General features: G+C 38.2%; 1 protein-coding gene across 5 annotated transcripts in view; it reads left to right on the top strand.

Moving 5' to 3' along the window:
- The window catches only part of LOC121373669 (dynein heavy chain 6, axonemal-like), a 133,064-nt gene that overhangs the window by 55,767 nt on the left and 56,619 nt on the right, over positions 1-20,678 (top strand). For all 5 annotated transcript variants that reach the window (XM_041500392.1, XM_041500389.1, XM_041500390.1 and 2 more), the window contains exons 38-50: positions 864-1,060; positions 2,271-2,454; positions 3,414-3,641; positions 4,183-4,404; positions 6,102-6,249; positions 7,301-7,458; positions 9,457-9,588; positions 10,779-10,950; positions 11,236-11,399; positions 11,911-12,042; positions 13,267-13,427; positions 15,656-15,806; positions 19,570-19,751. In XM_041500392.1, the coding sequence (XP_041356326.1) occupies positions 864-1,060; positions 2,271-2,454; positions 3,414-3,641; positions 4,183-4,404; positions 6,102-6,249; positions 7,301-7,458; positions 9,457-9,588; positions 10,779-10,950; positions 11,236-11,399; positions 11,911-12,042; positions 13,267-13,427; positions 15,656-15,806; positions 19,570-19,751 (2,231 nt within the window). The remainder of the gene's footprint in view (positions 1-863; positions 1,061-2,270; positions 2,455-3,413; positions 3,642-4,182; positions 4,405-6,101; positions 6,250-7,300; positions 7,459-9,456; positions 9,589-10,778; positions 10,951-11,235; positions 11,400-11,910; positions 12,043-13,266; positions 13,428-15,655; positions 15,807-19,569; positions 19,752-20,678) is intronic.

Below are 20,678 nucleotides of genomic sequence, written 5' to 3'. Positions count from 1 at the left end.
CACACAGTACAGGTTAGTACAGGTTGGTATTATAATGATGATAAACTGACTCTGGAGTGGCACGACGGGCTGATGGGGCTCACTGTCAGACACACAGTACAGGTTAGTACAGGTTGGTATTACAATGATGATAAACTGACTCTGAAGTGGCACGACGGGCTGATGGGGCTCACTGTCGGACACACAGTACAGGTTAGTACAGGTTGGTATTATAATGATGATAAACTGACTCTGGAGTGGCTCGACGGGCTGATGGGGCTCACTGTCAGACACACAGTACAGGTTGGTATTATAATGATGATAAACTGACTCTGGAGTGGCACGACGGGCTGATGGGGCTCACTGTCGGACACACAGTACAGGTTGGTATTATAATGATGATAAACTGACTCTGGAGTGGCACGAGTAGTCGTATATCAGGTGATGACAATGTATGGTTTCATTTCTAGTAAAGTATTAATTTTATAATGATGTCTCCTGCATGAGTTTATGATGTTATTTCTAAGATATGACAGAGGCTAATACCAGGTACCGAGAGCTAGGTATTACTACGTTTCCCACCCCTACGGATTGCCAAATGTTTGCCGCATTTGGTATATGTTATGTATGTCGAAACCCCACGTTTATTTTGAACATGTTCAAAACAAACGTGGCTGGAGCATTCAGCATTACGTATATAGCCGTATGTAATACGTTTTACTACGTATATTGCCATTTTACTGCGTTTTGCCAACATAGTAATACCTAGCCCTTAGTGTGACTGGGGCTTAAACAAGTATGTTTTTGTTGCAAGGACTCAATGGAGGCTACTTCCAATATGAGGAGATCTGCTCCCTACATGAGTTTTATGTTTTTGTTGCTAGGATACGACGGAGGATCACCAGTGGATCATCTGTGACGGTCCGGTGGACGCGCTGTGGATCGAGAACATGAACACAGTGCTGGACGACAACAAGATGCTGTGCCTGGCCAACAGTGAGAGAATAAAGTTCACGCCCTACATACACATGGTCTTCGAGGTGCAGGACCTCGCAGTCGCCTCCCCTGCCACTGTCAGCAGGTTTGTTATTTCATAGTCTTCAGCCCTACATACGCATGGTCTTTGAGGACCTCGCAGTCACCTCCCCTGCCACTGTCAGCAGGTTTGTTATTTCATAGTCCTCAGCCCTACATACACATAGTCTTCGAGGTACAGGACCTCGCAGTCGCCTCCCCTGCCACTGTCAGCAGGTTTGTTATTTCAGTCTTCAGCCCTACATACACATGGTCTTCAAGGTGCAGGACCTCGCAGTCGCCTCCCCTGCCACTGTCAGCAGGTTTGTTATTTCAGTCTTCAGCCCTACATACACATGGTCTTCGAGGTGCAGGACCTCGCAGTCGCCTCCCCTGCCACTGTCAGCAGGTTTGTTATTTCAGTCTTCAGCCCTACATACACATGGTCTTCGAGGTGCAGGACCTTGCAGTTGCCTCCGCTGCCACTGTCATCAGGTTTATGATAAAGAGTCTTTCTTTCTTTAAATTGATTTGTGTGCTTGTATATCCACTTAAGATTCCACCATGTTGCCACTGTTCACTGGTATAACCAGAGGGAGAGGGGCATGGGGCTTTTTTTTCTTCACCACTTTTTATTTGCCTTTCATCCCATAAAAATACTCCGACAGCGGCGTGGGTAGCCTCTCTCCCTATGTGCCGTTCCCCACAGACATCCCAATTTAAAATCCGGGCTATGCCAAAGCCACTGTCAGCAGGCAGGTAATAACAGGTCTATTCTTTCTTCTATCTTTAAACTTATTTCTGTTCTTGAAAGTGTGGGATCTAGCTTACCTGGGATGCTTTGATCGTAGGATGAAACCCTAGAACCATTCTTTGAATGTTTTTTTCTTCTCCACATCAACCAGAGCCCCACAATTAGTATATCAAAGGGTGTGGTATATGCTGTCCTGTTTGTGGGAAAATGCATATAAAAGATCCCTTGATGCTAAGGGGAAAATGTAGCGGGTTTCCTGTAAGGCTTTATTTCAGAATGATCAAATATTGGAGATTCAGTAGCAGATGATTAATAAATCTGTGTGTGCAAGTAAAACAAAAACTTTCTCAACATTCCTTTCTTCTCTTCTTTCTCTGTGTTGTTGTAGATGTTGCATGGTGTACGTAAGACTCGGAGGAGCTAAAATAAACTGATGATTAATAAATCAATGTGTTCTCATTGTACCGTTAAAGAAACCAAAAACATTTTTAACATTCCTTTCTCTTCTTTCTGTGTGTTGTAGATGCGGCATGGTGTACATAGACTCAGAGGAGCTCAAGTGGATGCCGTTTGTGAAGACGTGGCTGAATATCTGGTCTGAACAGCTGCGCGAGGACGACAGGGACTACCTGCTCAACCTGTTTGAGACCTACGTCGAGGACGGCCTCCGCTTCATACACAAGAAGTGCACCGAGACCATGGCACAGGTACAAACAAAGTAGAAACAAATAGAGACTAGTCAATGATCTACGAGGCATTACCCTGTATCTTGCACAAGCCTTTGATGAGGGAAGGATTTGTGCCATGTTGTTTAAGCCAGCCTGTGATAGCTTTGTGAATAAAGCCCCTGGTCATTGTACTTCATAAGAAAGCCAGGGGCAGGACCTAGCTCAGTGATAAAGTGCTCAATTGTAATTGATACGCGGTCAGTTTGGGATCGATCGTCGTAGGTGGGTCCCCCTGAATAACTACTATCTGTTGGAATCTGCTGTGTTATGATGATAGAATACTCGACGAGCTACGAGGCAGTACTGTTTATCTTGCATGAGTGAATTGATGTTGTCCTTCCCAAGTCTTTGACGGTATTGCCGATTAGCGAGTTGAGTATTCTATATATTACCCATTTTCAGTATTTATCATTTTATGGAAGATTTTCGAAGGATACTGTTGTTGAAAATAAGTTTGCAAATTGAGAACAAGAGACAGCGTTGCGTCATAGCTGTGACGTCCATATCACTGATAACGTAAGTTAGTTGTTGACGTTACTTCCACCATGGGAAACTATTCTTACACACAATTAACTGCCTATAGTGAAACACTGTTTATGACGTCATAACATATCTAGGGGAAGATTTTTTTTTTTTCTTTCTCTATTTCTCTCTGCCCATATGGGTAATCATGTGTAATGATTTAGCTTTTGTGGAGATCAAAATACCATTCTTTTAGTGTTTTTGATATATGGTAACCTCCTGAATGGCTGTTCTCACTTTATTTTGATGCCTGTAAGCACCACAGGCATGCACTTTATCAAATGACTATTTACTGGAGGCTCTCCTGTTTCCCCAAGCAGGGAGGTCCAGACATGTACCAGGAAGAACTGTTCTTTCATTGTAATTTACTTGGCATTCCTTTCTGTCTATTATATCTATGTATTGTTTGTGTTCAGGTTGAAGTGAGCAAGGTGACCACACTGTGTAAGCTACTGGAGGCCCTGCTATTCCCCAAGCGGGGCGGTCCCGACATGTACCAGGACCCGAAGAAGCTTCACCCGCTCATCTGCACGACGTTTGTCTTCTCCTACGTATGGGCCATCGGTGGCAACATCATTGACTCCTACTGGGACGCATTCGACACCTTTGTCCGAGGCCAATTTGATGACAACGGAGATGCCAAGGTTCGAGATTTGTACATCCGGATTATTAAATTCTATGGCTATGATTACTGAGAAGCTTAAAAGCCCCCATGTGTTATAAAATGATGACTTTTAATTATTCTAACAGAAAGAACACACTGAAAATCTAAAGATGTCAATCAGGACCATATCTACCCTGCTTTCCCTGTCATTAATTTGTGCTGTAATTTGACCAATATTGGGATTTTCTATGTGCATTTTTGTTTATGTCCATATTCTCTCTTCAAAAGTTATGATGTGGTTTTGGCTGATACTCTGTATACATTCTGAATTTAGAAAGTTTGTTTTAAATATTGTTTTGTTTAATGACACCACTAGAGCACATTGAATTATTAATCATTGGCTGTTGGATGTCAAACATGGTAATTTCAACATATAGTCTTAGAGAGAAAACCAACTACAGTTCTCCATTAGTAGCATTAGTAGACATTTTTTTTTTTAACCCATTTTCGTAACCCACTTTCTAATCATATATATATTTTAACCAATGTGGCTAACGAGACCTGCCTGTGTGTGTGTTTAGATGCCTCCGTCGGGAGACCTGTGGAGTTGTTTCATGGACTTCGAGACACGACGCATGGACTCGTGGGAGAAGATCGTGCCCCAGTTCAAGTACAGCAAGGAAGTTCCGTTCTTCGAGATGCTCGTGCCCACCGTCGACACCGTCCGCTTTGGATATCTCCTCGAGAAACTCTTGTCTGTCGGGAGATCTGTCCTATATACAGGAGGCTCCGGTGTTGGAAAGGTAAGAAACTCTTGTCTGTCGGGAGATCTGTCCTATATACATGAGGCTCCGGTGTCGGGAAGGTAAGAAACTCTTGTCTGTCGGGAGATCCGTCCTATATACAGGAGGCTCCGGTGTCGGAAAGGTGAGAAACTCTTGTCTGTCGGGAGATCTGTCCTATATACAGGAGGCTCCGGTGTTGGAAAGGTGAGAAACTCTTGTCTGTCGGGAGATCTGTCCTATATACAGGAGGCTCCGGTGTTGGAAAGGTAAGAAACTCTTGTCTGTCGGGAGATCTGTCCTATGTACAGGAGGCTCCGGTGTCGGGAAGGTGAGAAACTATTGTCGCTCTGGTGTCGGGAAGGTGAGAAACTCTTTGTCTGTCGGGAGATCCGTCCTATATACAGGAGGCTCCGGTGTCGGGAAGGTGAGAAACTCTTGTCTGTCGGGAGATCCGTCCTATATACAGGAGGCTCCGGTGTCGGAAAGGTGAGAAACTCTTGTCTGTCGGGAGATCTGTCCTATATACAGGAGGCTCCGGTGTTGGAAAGGTGAGAAACTCTTGTCTGTCGGGAGATCTGTCCTATATACAGGAGGCTCCGGTGTTGGAAAGGTAAGAAACTCTTGTCTGTCGGGAGATCCGTCCTATATACAGGAGGCTCCGGTGTTGGGAAGGTGAGAAACTCTTGTCTGTCGGGAGATCCGTCCTATATACAGGAGGCTCCGGTGTTGGGAAGGTGAGAAACTCTTTGTCTGTCGGGAGATCCATCCTATATACAGGAGGCTCCGGTGTTGGAAAGGTAAGAAACTCTTGTCTGTCGGGAGATCTGTCCTATGTACAGGAGTCTCCGGTGTCGGGAATGTGAGAAACTCTTTGTCTGTCGGGAGATCTGTCCTATATACAGGAGGCTCCGGTGTCGGGAAGGTGAGAAACTCTTGTCTGTCGGGAGATCTGTCCTATATACAGGAGGCTCCGGTGTCGGGAAGGTGAAAAACTATTGTCGCTCCGGTGTCGGGAAGGTGAGAAACTATTGTCTGTCGGGAGATCCGTCCTATATACAGGAGGCTCTGGTGTCGGGAAGGTGAGAAACTCTTGTCTGTTGGGAGATCTGTCCTATATACAGGAGGCTCCGGTGTCGGGAAGGTGAGAAACTATTGTCGCTCCGGTGTCGGGAAGGTGAGAAACTCTTTGTCTGTCGGGAGATCTGTCCTATATACAGGAGGCTCCGGTGTTGGAAAGGTGAGAAATAGGTCGGATTCTTTAGATGGAGATGACAGAAAAGTGCCGAAAGTTTATCGACAGAACACAGAATTGTTTTCACAAAAATTATTAAAGTTATTAAATTATTAGGTTACTGTACTCTTAATACAGATTGCAGCAGAATAGGTTTTTTATTGTTAGTATTATTATTATTATTATTTTTTTTTATTATTATTATCATTATCATTATCATTATTATTGTTTTTGGGGGTTTTATTATTATTATTATTATTATTCTCAAGTTACTAGGTTACTGTAATAAACATTTCAACAGAAAAGTAAAAAAAATAATTTAAAAAAAATACATTATTAGGTTACTGTAATACAGATTACAGCAGAATAAACATCAGGCAAGCACTTAACACTGGGTTATGCCCTGCCCCAGTACTGAGAAGGAATGTTATTGTTTTAAACATATTGTCATGTCTTACAGTGTAGTTAATTCTGTTGTTTGCAGTCTGTGATAGCGCGCGGTCTTCTGAACAATATTTCTGAACGACAGAGCTACGTGCCGGTGTTCATCAACTTCTCCGCTCAGACCAGCAGCCAGCGCACCCAGGAGATGATTGAAGGCAAACTCGAGAAACGAAGAAAGACGGCACTCGGTAATATAACTTGTACATCAGCTACATTTCTCCTATACCAAATCATTTCCCATTGCTGATAATGTTAACTCAGAGGGAAGCGAAGAAAGACGGCACTCGGTAATATAACTTGTACATCAGCTACATTTCTCCTATACCAAATCATTTCCCATTGCTGATAATGTTAACTCGGGGTGGGGGAAACGAAGAAAGACGGCACTCGGTAATATAACTTGTACATCAGCTACATTTCTCCTATACCAAATCATTTCCCATTGCTGATAATGTTAACTCAGAGGGAAGCGAAGAAAGACGGCACTCGGTAATATAACTTGTACATCAGCTACATTTCTCCTATACCAAATCATTTCCCATTGCTGATAATGTTAACTCGGGGTGGGGGAATCGAAGAAAGACGGCACTCGGTAATATAACTTGTACATCAGCTACATTTCTCTTATACCAAATCATTTCCCATTGCTGATAATGTTAACTCGGGGTGGGGGAAACGAAGAAAGATGGCACTCAGTAATATAACTTGTACATCAGCTACATTTCTCTTATACCAAATCATTTCCCATTGCTGATAATGTTAACTCGGGGTGGGGGAAACGAAGAAAGACGGCACTCGGTAATATAACTTGTACATCAGCTACATTTCTCTTATACCAAATGCTTTCCCATTGCTGATAATGTTAACTCGGGGTGGGGGAAACGAAGAAAGACGGCACTCGGTAATATAACTTGTACATCAGCTACATTTCTCTTATACCAAATCATTTCCCATTGCTGATAATGTTAACTCGGGGTGGGGGAAACGAAGAAAAACAGCACTCGGTAAAATAACTTGTACAGTTACAGTTCCTTTATAGCAAATCAATTCCCATTGTTTATGTTGTTTATATTTATTAATTGTGTATTGAAAAAATGTCTAGTCAATATAAATGTGTTAATTTTTAGGGGGTGGTTATTATCTTTGTGGGTTTTTTTAATGCTGATGTAAATTCCCAAGAGCTCCACAAGGCAAGCAGGTTATTATGTTCATTTTTTAAAACTGGTTTAAATTTTTCAGGAGCCCCACAAGGCAAGCGTGTTATTATCTTCATTGACGATCTGAACATGCCCAAGCTGGACACGTATGGCTCCCAGCCGCCCATCGAGCTTCTCCGGCAGTACCAGGATTTCAACGGATTCTACGACCGGGAAAAACTCTACTGGAAAGATATACTGGTATTAATTAACGCCTGCTAAATCACTCTTATGTCTTTGTTAGTCACATGGGGCGAGATGTAGACTAGTGGTAAAGCGCTCACTTGATGCGTGGTCGGTCCAGGATCGATCCCCATCGGTGGACCCATTGGGCTATTTCTCGCTCCATCCAGTGCTCCACAACTGGTGTAACAAAGGCCGTGGTATGTACTAACCTGTCTGTGGGATGGTGCATATAAAAGATCCTTGCTGCTAATCGAAAAGAGTAGCCCATGAAGTGGCGACAGCGGGTTTCCTCTCTCAATATCTGTGTGGTCCTTAACCATATGTCCGATGCCATATAACCATAAATAAAATGTGTTGAGTGCGTCGTTAAATAAAATATTTCTTTCTTACTAGTCACCTACCAGTCCAACTGGAAGGGACTATAGGTTTCATCTCCGACCTTCTGTCTGTCTGATTGTCTGTCCGTCCATCCATCTGTCCCACTTATAGTTTTCTTTTCTACTTCACCTGACCTCAGACAAATGCATATTCCCCTAAGGATAGTAGTCTGGTCTGAACATCCCAACAGCCTATGGGATGGCTTAGATTAAACTGGAGCAAAGAAAAAAAAGACGTCCAAACCAAATCAACGAAGGAGAAAGAAGGAAGTTACAGTCACGTGACCGGAACAGGAAGGAGGATTCATTGGAAGATTTTTAGCTATCCCATTGGCTGTTCGGACAAGACTACTATCCTTAGGGGAATATGCATTAGTTTGAGGTCAGGTGAAGTATTGTTAAAAGAGAAAACACCTCAAGTTTTCTCCATTTCCTTCTCTCTTTTTTAAAATGACCTAAGATATTGAGCTAAAATTTTGTGTATAGCTTTATCATGTACTGTTACAGATCATGCTTCATATTCATGGCCAATTTGCCTATTTTTCACAGAGTTGGGGCCCTTGAACTAAGGAGACACAGACATTTGTTGGGCCCGATAGGGAAAATGTGTTTCTTTAGCAGTACTCTCAGAATGCTTGTTTGGTTGGAGGTTTTCTCACCATGGCAATCAAAATACATTAAGCTGACCTTTTAACTTATTGAAAAATAAATTGCAAAAAGTTGAGAGGTAACGTTATGTATTCATAAATAGAGAAATTAATAAACATTTTCTTTTGTTTCCTTTAATATATTGTATAACGTACCTATGAAGAGTTCCTGTCAAAAACGCAATATATCCAAAAGATGGTTTTGCTGCAGTATGATGTAACGTATATCAAATGAAGCAGTTTAACATCCTATTCAAAGGGTGTCATTGTGTTTTGATGGAAACTTTCTTATAATTTGGAGTTGTACTAACAACAGTACACCTTCACTGCCAATTCCATTGTCTACAAATTGTTGTATATCACACTTTGAAAATTAACTCTTCATATATTTTTAAGTCATTTTGATATTTGTGAACTAAAATGTAAAATATATTATGTTTCATATCAGATGTAGTATACTACAACATTTGATATGCAAAAGATATGAATATAATATATGTATGTCATTTTAAAATATTGTTTCTTGTGTTTTTGAATGGCTGGTGCTACTCAGTTGAAATACCAGACAGTCCTTAAAGGGACATTCCTGAGTTTGGTACAGTTTTTAACAGAGACTTTTTGACAATTGTAATTACATACCAGATATATTTTTTTGCATATTGGCTGTATATTAAACGTGTTTCTGATCGTTGTACTAGTTTAAATTATATGTTTTTTCCTAAATTTTAGTTTTTTCGTACCTACAAAATTATTTGAAGACAAAATCCAGTTTGTGCTTCTTACAATATTAAGACGACCAGAAACCCATTGCATATACAGACACTGGTATTCTAAACAAGAAAATGTATTTAATATGTAAGTTCAATCGTAGAACTATTTTAATAGACGGAAACATCTTACAATGCAGCAAACTCAGGAATGTCCCTTTTAATGTTTGGATATTTTATTTATTTATAAATATTTGAAATTGTTTTATCTTTTGTCTACAGGATGTGACACTTTCTGCTGCGTGTGCGCCCCCTGGTGGTGGTCGTAATCAAATCACTCCCCGACTGCTGCGTCACTTCAGCATGTTGACGATTCCACCCCCATCGGAGCACTCACTCAAACAAATGTTCATGGTAAGTGTACATTTTACTTAAAGCTTAACTCTGTATTAAAGCTTAACTCTGTATTAAAGCTTAACTCTGTATTAAAGCTTAACTCTGTATTAAAATTAACTGGGGCGGGACGTAGCTCAGTGGTACAGCACTCGCTTGATGCGTGGTCAGTTTGGGATCGATCCCCGTCGGTTGGACCATTGGGCTATTTCTTATTCCAGCCATCAAAGACCATGGTATGTGCTATCCTGTCTGTGGGATAGTGCATATAAAAGATCCTTGCTACAGATGGAAAACTGTAGTGGGCTTCCTCTCTAAGATTATATATCAAAATTATCAAATGTTTGACATTTAATAGCCGATGATTAATATATCAATGTGCTCTAGTGGGGTCGTAAAAAAAAAAAAAAAAAAAAAAAAAAAAAATGTATTAACCATGAGCTGTATATCATTTAAATCTATTTTTCTCTATACTTTGTATTCCCAACAGTGAGTAAAAAGTGTTACTCCTGCTTTTGCTTTCACGTAAGTGCTGTAGATTGTCTTACAAAATATTTACAGTAAACATTCCAAACTGTATTTGATAAGAAGGATGACTTACCATTATTCAAACATGACGTGAAGGTAGATCATTTTCAGTGTGTATTCTACACAGTAGATGGCGGAAATCCCACGGATTGTTGCTGTTCAAGGGAGTTAACTCTGGTCCCTTTTTTTTTTTCTTTTACCCAAAAAGCAATTTTAATGCACGATTCTCAATAGTTTTTATAAATTTGAAATAGTCTTTATTGAAAATTAAAATATACATAATATTGTGTCCTGATATTTGACTACAACTTGGCAAAACATTTTGAGCCGAATTTACGAAGCCTGTTTTTCATGAATGCAGGTGTTTAAGCATTGTAAATACAGTGAAATTCCTCTTAAACCGGACTGGTTTTAAGAGGTATCCAGTTTAGAGAGGTTCTCTTCTGCAGAGATATTTAAACAGGGACCACGAAAAACGTCCTGTTTTGAGGGAATTCCGGTTTACAGAGGGTCCAGTTTTGATAGGGTTCGCTGTACATGCTGTTACTCGTGTGTAAGTCTGAAACAGGCTTGGTAAATTTGGCCCTTTTTTTAATCAGGCTTCAACTTAACTGCCTTAATGATGTTATAATACGGTGGGGTAAGCTTGTAACATAAAGCAAGTGTTTCTTTGTTTCCTGCAGGCGATTCTCACCGGTTTCCTGATAGACTTCCCTCACTCTGTCAGACAGACGACAGAAGCCATTGTCACTGCCGCCGTCGAGATCTACGGCCGCATGAGCACTGACCTGTTACCCACACCGGCCAAATCCCACTACGTTTTCAACCTCCGAGATCTCTCCAAGTGTGTACAAGGTACGTAACTCTGTCTGGGTGTGTACAAGGTACGTAACTCTGTCTGGGTGTGTACAAGGTACGTAACTCTGTCTGGGTGTGTACAAGGTACATAACTCTGGGTGTGTACAAGGTACGTAACTCTGTCTGGGTGTGTACAAGGTACATATCTCTGTCTGGGTGTGTACAAGGTACGTAACTCTGTCTGAGGTGTGTTACAAGCGGACCCCGGAGTGATTAAAGACAACCACCAGATATTTATTATTACCATTATTACTCTTATTATTACTCTTATGTTTGTGCCAGGTGTTTTACAAGCCGACCCCGGAGTGATTCGAGACAACCACCAGATCTTCCGTCTGTTCTGCCACGAGGCTCAGCGAGTGTTCCACGACCGACTGATCAACAACGAGGACAAGATGTTCTTCCACGAGATCATGTCCGAGATGGCTCACAAACATTTCGGAGAGGTTTGGCTCGTTTCTTTGAAATTGGTTTTTCAAATTAATAAATGACATTGGCAAAATTAGTTCCATTTCAAAACTGACGTTCTGGCTCTGTTTGCATTTCAAAACTGACGTTAGTTCTGGCACTTCATGGTTTTTTCTTTCTTTCTTTTTGGATTTTTATTATTATTACTCCTTTTTCTTTTTGCTGTAAAGTCCAACTTGATCTAGCTGATATTAAGTCAAAACTAACAAACTTGACGCATCTGGTTCCTTCCTTCCTTCCTTCCTTCCTTCCTTCCTTCCTTCCTTCCTTCCTTCAATCCTTCCATCCTCCTTTCCTCCCTCCCTCCTTCCTTCCTTCCATTCTCTCTTCCTCCCTCCCTCCCTTCTTCCTTCCTTCCTTCCTTCCATCCGTCCATCCGTCCTTCCTCCCTCCCTCCCTCCTTTCCTCCCTCCTTTCCTCCCTCCTTTCTTCCTTCCTTTTGTTCATTTATTTGTAAGGTCATTTATTCATTCATTTATTCACACACAGGAAATGGATGCCAAGTCGTTTGTGAAGAATCCGATTCTGTTTGGAGATTTCCACAAGATGGGAACCAACGCTGAAGATCGGATGTATGAGGAATTCCCAGACTTGAAGAAACTGCAGAACCTATTACAAGACGTAAGTTGGAACCGGTGTTACCATAGAAACAAAATTGTCTGAATGTTCTGCGGGTTTTCTCTCAGTATGTGGTACTTAACCATGGCCCACCATGGCCCTTTTGTCATCTTCACCGGGATGTAGACCCTATAAATGGCTAATTTTACCTTTGATAACTATATAGTTCCTTTTTTTCTTAACATATCTTGAAAACAAACCAACCCCAGCATATTTACATCACTTTCATCATCTAAACTGAAAACACAATTACAGTTAACATTTTCCCATACAATCAATTATAGATTTAAAAAAAAATTCCACACAAGATTATAGATTTTTACAATTGATCATCACATCAGTAGAGCCAATCTGATAAAAAAATGTTTATAATAATCGATGATTAAAACATGACTAGTAATAGAGAATTTTATATGGTAGTATTCTATATTTAGAAACGCCCGATAAAAAATGGCGACCAAAATTTTATAAATATTTAATTTATATTTATTAATTTTATTAGAAACGGCGCATTTAAAATAAAAGTATAAAGTCCCCTACCCCATTGGCTTAAGTTCAAAATTGACCTAAGTAATTCTGCCCCGGATTGGGCCCCTGGCCTCCAGAGGTCAAACCCGAGGTAGACATGCTCGAAACCTTAGTGGTATAGGAGCATGTTAAAAACGTTACATTACGTTAAAACATGACATAACTGTAAATAAATATGTGCTGAGTGCGTCGATAGTTAAATGTTTCTTCTTTCTTTCTTTTTGTCGTTCTTTATCTTGCTATTGTTTGTGTTTTCAATATCTGGATGGCTATAAAATAGGAGGATATTTTGTGTTTTTTGTCAAATATGATTTATATCTCATCGAGTGAAGTTTGCAGTCATATCTCATGAGTCACTTTCGCTTCAAGAGATGAGATATGACTCATATTTGACAAAAAACATGAAATTTTCTATTTATTATATAACTTTTGGCAATTTACCTTTATTTTTAAAATGCCAGCAGCAAAATAGTTCCGGTTTTCTTACAGTGAAGATAACACTTTCTACAGTGACAATAACACATTTTAGAGTGAAATACTTAAATTTTCACTCTGAAATGTGTTATCGTCACTTAGTGACTGATAACACTTTTATTTCACTGATATTTAAGATATTTCACTAAATGTTATATAATAAGCAGTCATCTAAGCAAATAAAGCTGGTGTTTTTCATTGTCTACCTTGTTATTGTCTTTTCAGTACCTTGATGACTATAACATGCAGTCATCGAAGGAAATGAAGCTGGTGTTTTTCATAGACGCAGTGGAGCATGTGACCCGTATTGTGCGCATGATACGCCAGGAGAGAGGAAACGCCCTGCTAGTTGGAGTGGGTGGGTGTGGAAAACAGTCGTTAACAAGGTCAGTGCACCATGACTGGTATCTCAAAGTCAGTGGTATGTGCTATCCTGTCTGGGATGGTGCATGGAAAAGATCCCTTTGCTACTAATGGAAACATGTAGCGGATTTCCTCTTTAAGACTATATGTCAAAGTTATCAAATGTTGGACATCCAATAGCCGATGATTATTAAATCAATGTGTTCTAGTGGTGTCACTAAACAAAACAAACTTTTTAACAAGGTCAGTGTCTTGTTTTTTAAAGACAAAGTAAAGTAAAATTTGTTCATTCATTCGGTCATTCATTCTTTTGTTGATTGAGGAGTAGATTCATTTGTTCATTCATTCTTTTGTTGATTGATTAGTAGATTCATTTGCTCATTCATTCGGTCATTCATTCTTTTGTTGATTGAGGAGTAGATTCATTTGTTCATTCATTCTTTTGTTGATTGATTAGTAGATTCATTTGTTCATTCATTCGGTCATTCATTCTTTTGTTGATTGATCAGTAGATTCATTTGCTCATTCATTCATTCGGTCATTCATTCTTTTGTTGATTGATCAGTAGATTCATTTGCTCATTCATTCGATCATTCATTCTTTTGTTGATTGATGAGTAGATTCATTTGTTCATTCATTCATTCGATCATTCATTCTTTTCTTGATTGGTCAGTAGATTCATTTCTTCATTCATTCAATCATTCATTCCTGTGTTGAGTGGTCAGTAGATTCATTTGTTCATTCATCACTGGTAACTTGTCGATCAAAAGAGTAAATTGGTTACAGTGAAACTCCTAAACCAGACAACCTTGAGACCAAGTAAAAAAAGTCCAGTTTTCAGAGGTATCTGGTTTAGAGAGGTTCTCTTCTACACAGATATTTCAAAAGGGACCAAGTAAAATGTCCGGTTTTGAGGAAATTCCGGTTTACAGAGGGTCTGGTATTGAGAGGTTTCATTGTACTTCATTCATTCATTGATCAAAAGGTTGAGTGCGTCGTTAATTGAAACATTTCCTTGATTGATCAAAAGATTAATTTGTGACGCCATTCGTTCTGTTGATAACAAAATTAATGTGTTCATTCATTCATTTGTTATTCCATTCATTTGTTGATCAATATGTTAAACTGTTCATTCATTAAAAAAAATTTATCAGTAGATTAATTTGTTCATTCATTTACTTGTTAATGAAAAAAAAAAAAAATTCTTTCATTCATTTCTTGATCAATAGATTAATTTGTTAATTTATTCAGTTGTTGATCAATATATTAATGTTTTGATCAATAGATTAATCTGTTCATAAATTCATTTGTTAATTTATTCCTTTTGTTGATCAGAAGATTAATATGTTAATTCATTCATTTTGTTGAGTAATATTCTAATTTGTTAATTCATTCATTCAATAATCAGTAAATTAATTTGCTAATTAATTAATTTGTTAATGGATCTGTTCATTCTTTAATTTATTCATTTGTTGATTTATACACATGGCAATTTGTTTATTCCTTCACTTTATTTATTAATTCTTCAGTCATTCAAATATGGTGATATACATAAGTTATTTTATTAATGGGTCAGAAGTAGCAACACAGGACTGGCTCTGGGTCAGCAAAACCTTTCGCCAAGTTATCTACTAAACTTCAAACATTGCAGAAACCCAGTTATTTTGTAACTTGAAATAATTTCGCCACTTATTATTATTACGCCAGTTGTTTTTGAAATTCGCAACTGGCGAATTTAGCGACCGTCAGAGTTAGCCATGTCAACATGTTAATTGTTGGGTCAACATGTTAATTGTTGCATCAACATGTTAATCGTTGCATCAACATGTTAATAATTTTTTCAACATGTTAAGCATTGCATCAACATGTTAATCGTTGCGTCGACATGTTAATCGTCGGTTCAACATGTTAATTTTTGGTTCAACATGTTAATTTTCGGTTCAACATGTTCATTGTTGCGTCAACATGTCCATTATTGCGTCAACATGTTAATCGTTGCATCAACATGTTAATCGTCGGTTCAACATGTAAATTTTTGGTTCAACATGTTCATTGTTGCGTCAACATGTTCATTGTTGCGTCAACATGTCCATTATTGCGTCAACATGTTCATTATTGCGTCAACATGTTAATCGTTGCATCAACATGTTAATCGTTACATCAACATGTTAATTGTTGGGTTATTTGACACAGTACATACTTTATTTCATGGCACCTTGTTTTAAAGTCCATGTGTTTAATATTTCGACAGACTGGCGTCTCACATCTGCGGCTACCAGTGTGTCCAGATCGAGCTGAGTCGTGGCTACGACTACACAGCATTCCATGAGGATCTGAAAAAACTCTACACTCTTGCCGGGGTGCAGAATCTCAACACAGTGTTCCTCTTCACGGACACGCAGGTAACAATAGTTTTAACTTTACACTCTCACTGGGGTGCAGAACCTCAACACAGTGTTCCTCTTAACTGACATGCAGGTAACAATAGTTTTAACTCTACACTCTCGCCGGGGTGCAGAATCTCAACACAGTGTTCCTCTTCACTAGACGCAGGTAACATCGTATGACGTGACACAACTCAACTGTTGAGATTGAGTCATGTCATTTAGTGTGTATTGAAACACCAGTCGTCTGTGACTGATTTTTGGTTGGCCCATTCAATATATGACATGACCGAAAATGTTCGGTTGCAGATGGTGCCTGTCGTATAGTGTCAACGGGTCGTGACTCATAACACGACACGATGCGACCATGCAGTTGAGTTACGTCATATAATGTAATCTAGGCCTTAGAAGCCATCATTTAAAAAAAATAATAAAGAATTACCAATACAGTCATCCTTTAAATGAGGATTACAATTAATATGCAGCCATCCTTTAACAAAGTATTACATGGAATATACAACCATCCTTTAAACGACATAACAAAGTATTACATGGAATATACAATCATCCTTTAAATGACAAAGTATTACATGAAATATACAGCCATCCTTTAAAGGACATAACAAAGTATTACATGGAATATACAGCCATCCTTTAAACGACATAACAAAGTATTACATGGAATATACAGCCATCCTTTAAACGACATAACAAAGTATTACATGGAATATACAGCCATCCTTTAAACGACATAACAAAGTATTACATTGAATATACAGCCATCCTTTAAACGACATAACAAAGTATTACATGGAATATACAGCCATCCTTTAAACGACATAACAAAATATTACATGGAATATACAGCCATCCTTTAAATGGCATAACAAAGTATTACATGAAATATACAGCCATCCTTTAAATGACATAACAAAGTATTACATGGAATATACAGCCATCCTTTAAAGGACATAAAGTATTACATGGAATATACAATCATCCTTTAAATGACATAAAGTATTACATGAAATATACAGCCATCCTTTAAACGACATAACACAGTATTACATGGAATATACAGCCATCCTTTAAACAACATAACAAAGTATTACATGGAATATACAGCCATCCTTTAAATGGCATAACAAAGTATTACATGAAATATACAGCCATCCTTTAAATGACATAAAGTATTACATGGAATATACAGCCATCCTTTAAAGGACATAACAAAGTATTACATGGAATATACAGCCATCCTTTAAACGACATAACAAAATATTACATGGAATATACAGCCATCCTTTAAACGACATAACAATATATTACATGGAATATACAGCCATCCTTTAAACGACATAACACTATATTACATGGAATATACAGCCAGCCTTTAAACGACATAACACTATATTACATGGAATATACAGCCAGCCTTTAAACGACATCACAAAGTATTACATGAAATATACAGCCATCCTTTAACCTTCTGAGTACTGCAGGCGAGATATCTCGCCCGACGTCACGTTAGTCGACATACTGTACACTGTATACAGTGCATTCCCCAATTCATATTTCCCGCCGTTTTGCACACGATACTCACCGGAAATGGAAATATAATAAAAGAAAAAAGATTTTTTTTTTCAAAATGATGGCTTTTGTTTTGATTTTTTCAATTGAAAATACCTTGAAATTTTGAGTTCAAAAAGTGGTTTTCGGGAAGTATTTTCGCGGCACGTCGCAGTCATTTTCAGGGATCGATAGCTGATTGTGACAGCTAATTTGATAATAAATTTGATTGTTTTACCAACAACGAAAATTACCAAATATTGCAATATGAATCGTAGTTCGGGTTTAAAAAAAAAATCTGGTCACAAAACCACTGTTATCGGGAATAATGGACATAAATACTGGACAGCTGGCCAAAAATGCCCGTAAGTAAACGCAACTTTTTCGATTTTTTGCCTAATTTTAATCACCATTAGCTGATCTAAAAATAATAAAAATTACAAAAAAGACACAAAAATAATACTTACCGATTCATATATGAACTTTATTTCATGTATTTATAAAACATTTAAGTGAATATATGTGAGTAAAAATTATAAACTTGTACCCACTCAATGTGGTTTTTGTTAAAAATTAATCCAGTAGTCTAAAGGTTAAACGACATAACAAAGTATTACATGAAATATACAGCCATCCTTTAAACGACATAACAAAGTATTACATGGAATATACAGCCATCCTTTAAAGGACATAACAAAGTATTACATGAAATATACAGCCATCCTTTAAATGACTTAAAATATTACATGGAATATACAGCCATCCTTTAAAGGACATAAAATATTACATGGAATATACAGCCATCCTTTAAATGACATAACAATATATTACATGAAATATACAGCCATCCTTTAAACGACATAACAAAGTATTACATGGAATATACAGCCATCCTTTAAATGACATAAAATATTACATGGAATATACAGCCATCCTTTAAAGGACATAACAAAGTATTACATGGAATATACAGCCATCCTTTAAAGGACATAACAATATATTACATGAAATATACAGCCATCCTTTAAACGACATAACAAAATATTACATGGAATATACAGTCATCCTTTAAACGACATAACAAAATATTACATGAACTATACAGCCATTAAATGACATAACAAAATATTACATAAAATATACAGCCATCCTTTAAATGACATAACAAAGTATTACATGAACTATACAGCCATCCTTTAAACGACATAACAAAGTATTACATGAAATACACAGCCATCCTTTAAACGACATAACAAAGTATTACATGAAATATACAGCCATCCTTTAAATGACTTAAAATATTACATGGAATATACAGCCATCCTTTAAAGGACATAAAATATTACATGGAATATACAGCCATCCTTTAAACGACATAACAAAGTATTACATGGAATATACAGCCATCCTTTAAATGACATAAAATATTACATGGAATATACAGCCATCCTTTAAAGGACATGTACAAAGTATTACATGGAATATACAGCCATCCTTTAAATGACATAACAATATATTACATGAAATATACAGCCATCCTTTAAACGACATAACAAAGTATTACATGGAATATACAGTCATCCTTTAAATGACATAAAATATTACATGGAATATACAGCCATCCTTTAAAGGACATAACAAAGTATTACATGGAATATACAGCCATCCTTTAAAGGACATAACAATATATTACATGAAATATACAGCCATCCTTTAAACGACATAACAAAATATTACATGGAATATACAGTCATCCTTTAAACGACATAACAAAATATTACATGAACTATACAGCCATCCTTTAAATGACATAACAAAATATTACATAAAATATACAGCCATCCTTTAAATGACATAACAAAGTATTACATGAACTATACAGCCATCCTTTAAACGACATAACAAAGTATTACATGAAATATACAGCCATCCTTTAAATGACATAACAAAGTATTACATGAAATATACAGCCATCCTTTAAATGACATAACAAAGTATTACATGAAATACACAGCCATCCTTTAAGAAGTATAAGTGTTGCCACCGTAGCTGTGAAGTCTGCTGTGTTGTTATACCAAATACAATTAGAGCAGTCAGCGTCCATGTTCCCCCAGTTATTTCACATACTTACCATTTGTGCTGGGGTGTTGTTAGACATTTATTCCTTCATTCCCAGGAGTGTTAAGTTTAAAATGATTTTTATCTTGTTCAGATTGTGGTGGAGGAGTTTCTTGAGGACATTAACAACATCCTGAACTCGGGCGAGGTCCCCAATCTGTTTGAGCCCGAGGAATACGAACAGCTCATCATCGGCTGTCGGCCCGGAGCAAAGGATGCTGGGATACCGGAGGGAAACCGAGATCTCATTTACGAATTCTGTATCAATCGAGTCAGGTACAGATTCTGTCTTTGACGTTATATATTATGATTCATTTGGTTCATAATTATAATGGAATTGGTGAATGTTTAACAACATGCCAGCATGTACAGTAAATCTGTTAATTGATGTTACCATGTGGCGTAATCACTGAATAGTGCAGGGAATGTAGTGTAAGCATCCATATGTCTGTCCATCCATCCATCCATCCATCCATTCATTCAGTGCTTTCTGTTCTATTCTGTAACATCCTTTTACATCCTGTTGTGTTTTGTCCCATTTTGTCAGGTTCCTATCATACCCAGTCCATCCTGTCCCATTTAATGCTTCCTGAGTCGTCCAATCTCATCCTTTTCCATCCTTTCAGTCTCATCTAATCATTCCTGGCCCATCCCATCCTTTTTCATCCCATCTCATCCTGTCTCATCTATTGGGCGGTTTCTCGTTCCAGCCAGTGCTCCACAACTGATGTAACAAAGGCTGTGGTATGTACTATCCTATTTTGTAGGATGGTACATATAAAAGATCCCTTGCTGCTAACCAAAACGAGTAGCCCATGACGTGGCAACAGCGGGTTTCCTCTCTCAATATCTGTGTAGTCCTTAACTATATATCTGACATCATATAACCGTAAATAAAATGTGTTGAGTGCGTCATTAAATTAAACATTTTCTTCCTTCCTTCCAATCCTTTCTGTCCCATCCTATCTCATACTGTGTCATTCAATCCTTTTTGTATCCATTTCTTTCTGTCAAATCTCATCTTATCTTGTTTCCATCCTATCTCATCCTGTTCCCCCCCACATCCCCCCCCTCCCCCAATTCTTTCTATCTCATCCAATCCTTCCTGTCCCATCTCATCCGGTTCCATTCCATTCCATCTCACTCTTGTTTCATTCTGTTACATCCCATCTCAACCTTTTCTGTCCCATCACAATTATTGCT

This window comes from Gigantopelta aegis, chromosome 5 (genome assembly GCF_016097555.1).
Source record: "Gigantopelta aegis isolate Gae_Host chromosome 5, Gae_host_genome, whole genome shotgun sequence".
NCBI classification, from domain to species: domain Eukaryota; kingdom Metazoa; phylum Mollusca; class Gastropoda; order Neomphalida; family Peltospiridae; genus Gigantopelta; species Gigantopelta aegis.
This window is presented reverse-complemented; position numbering and strand designations above follow the sequence as displayed.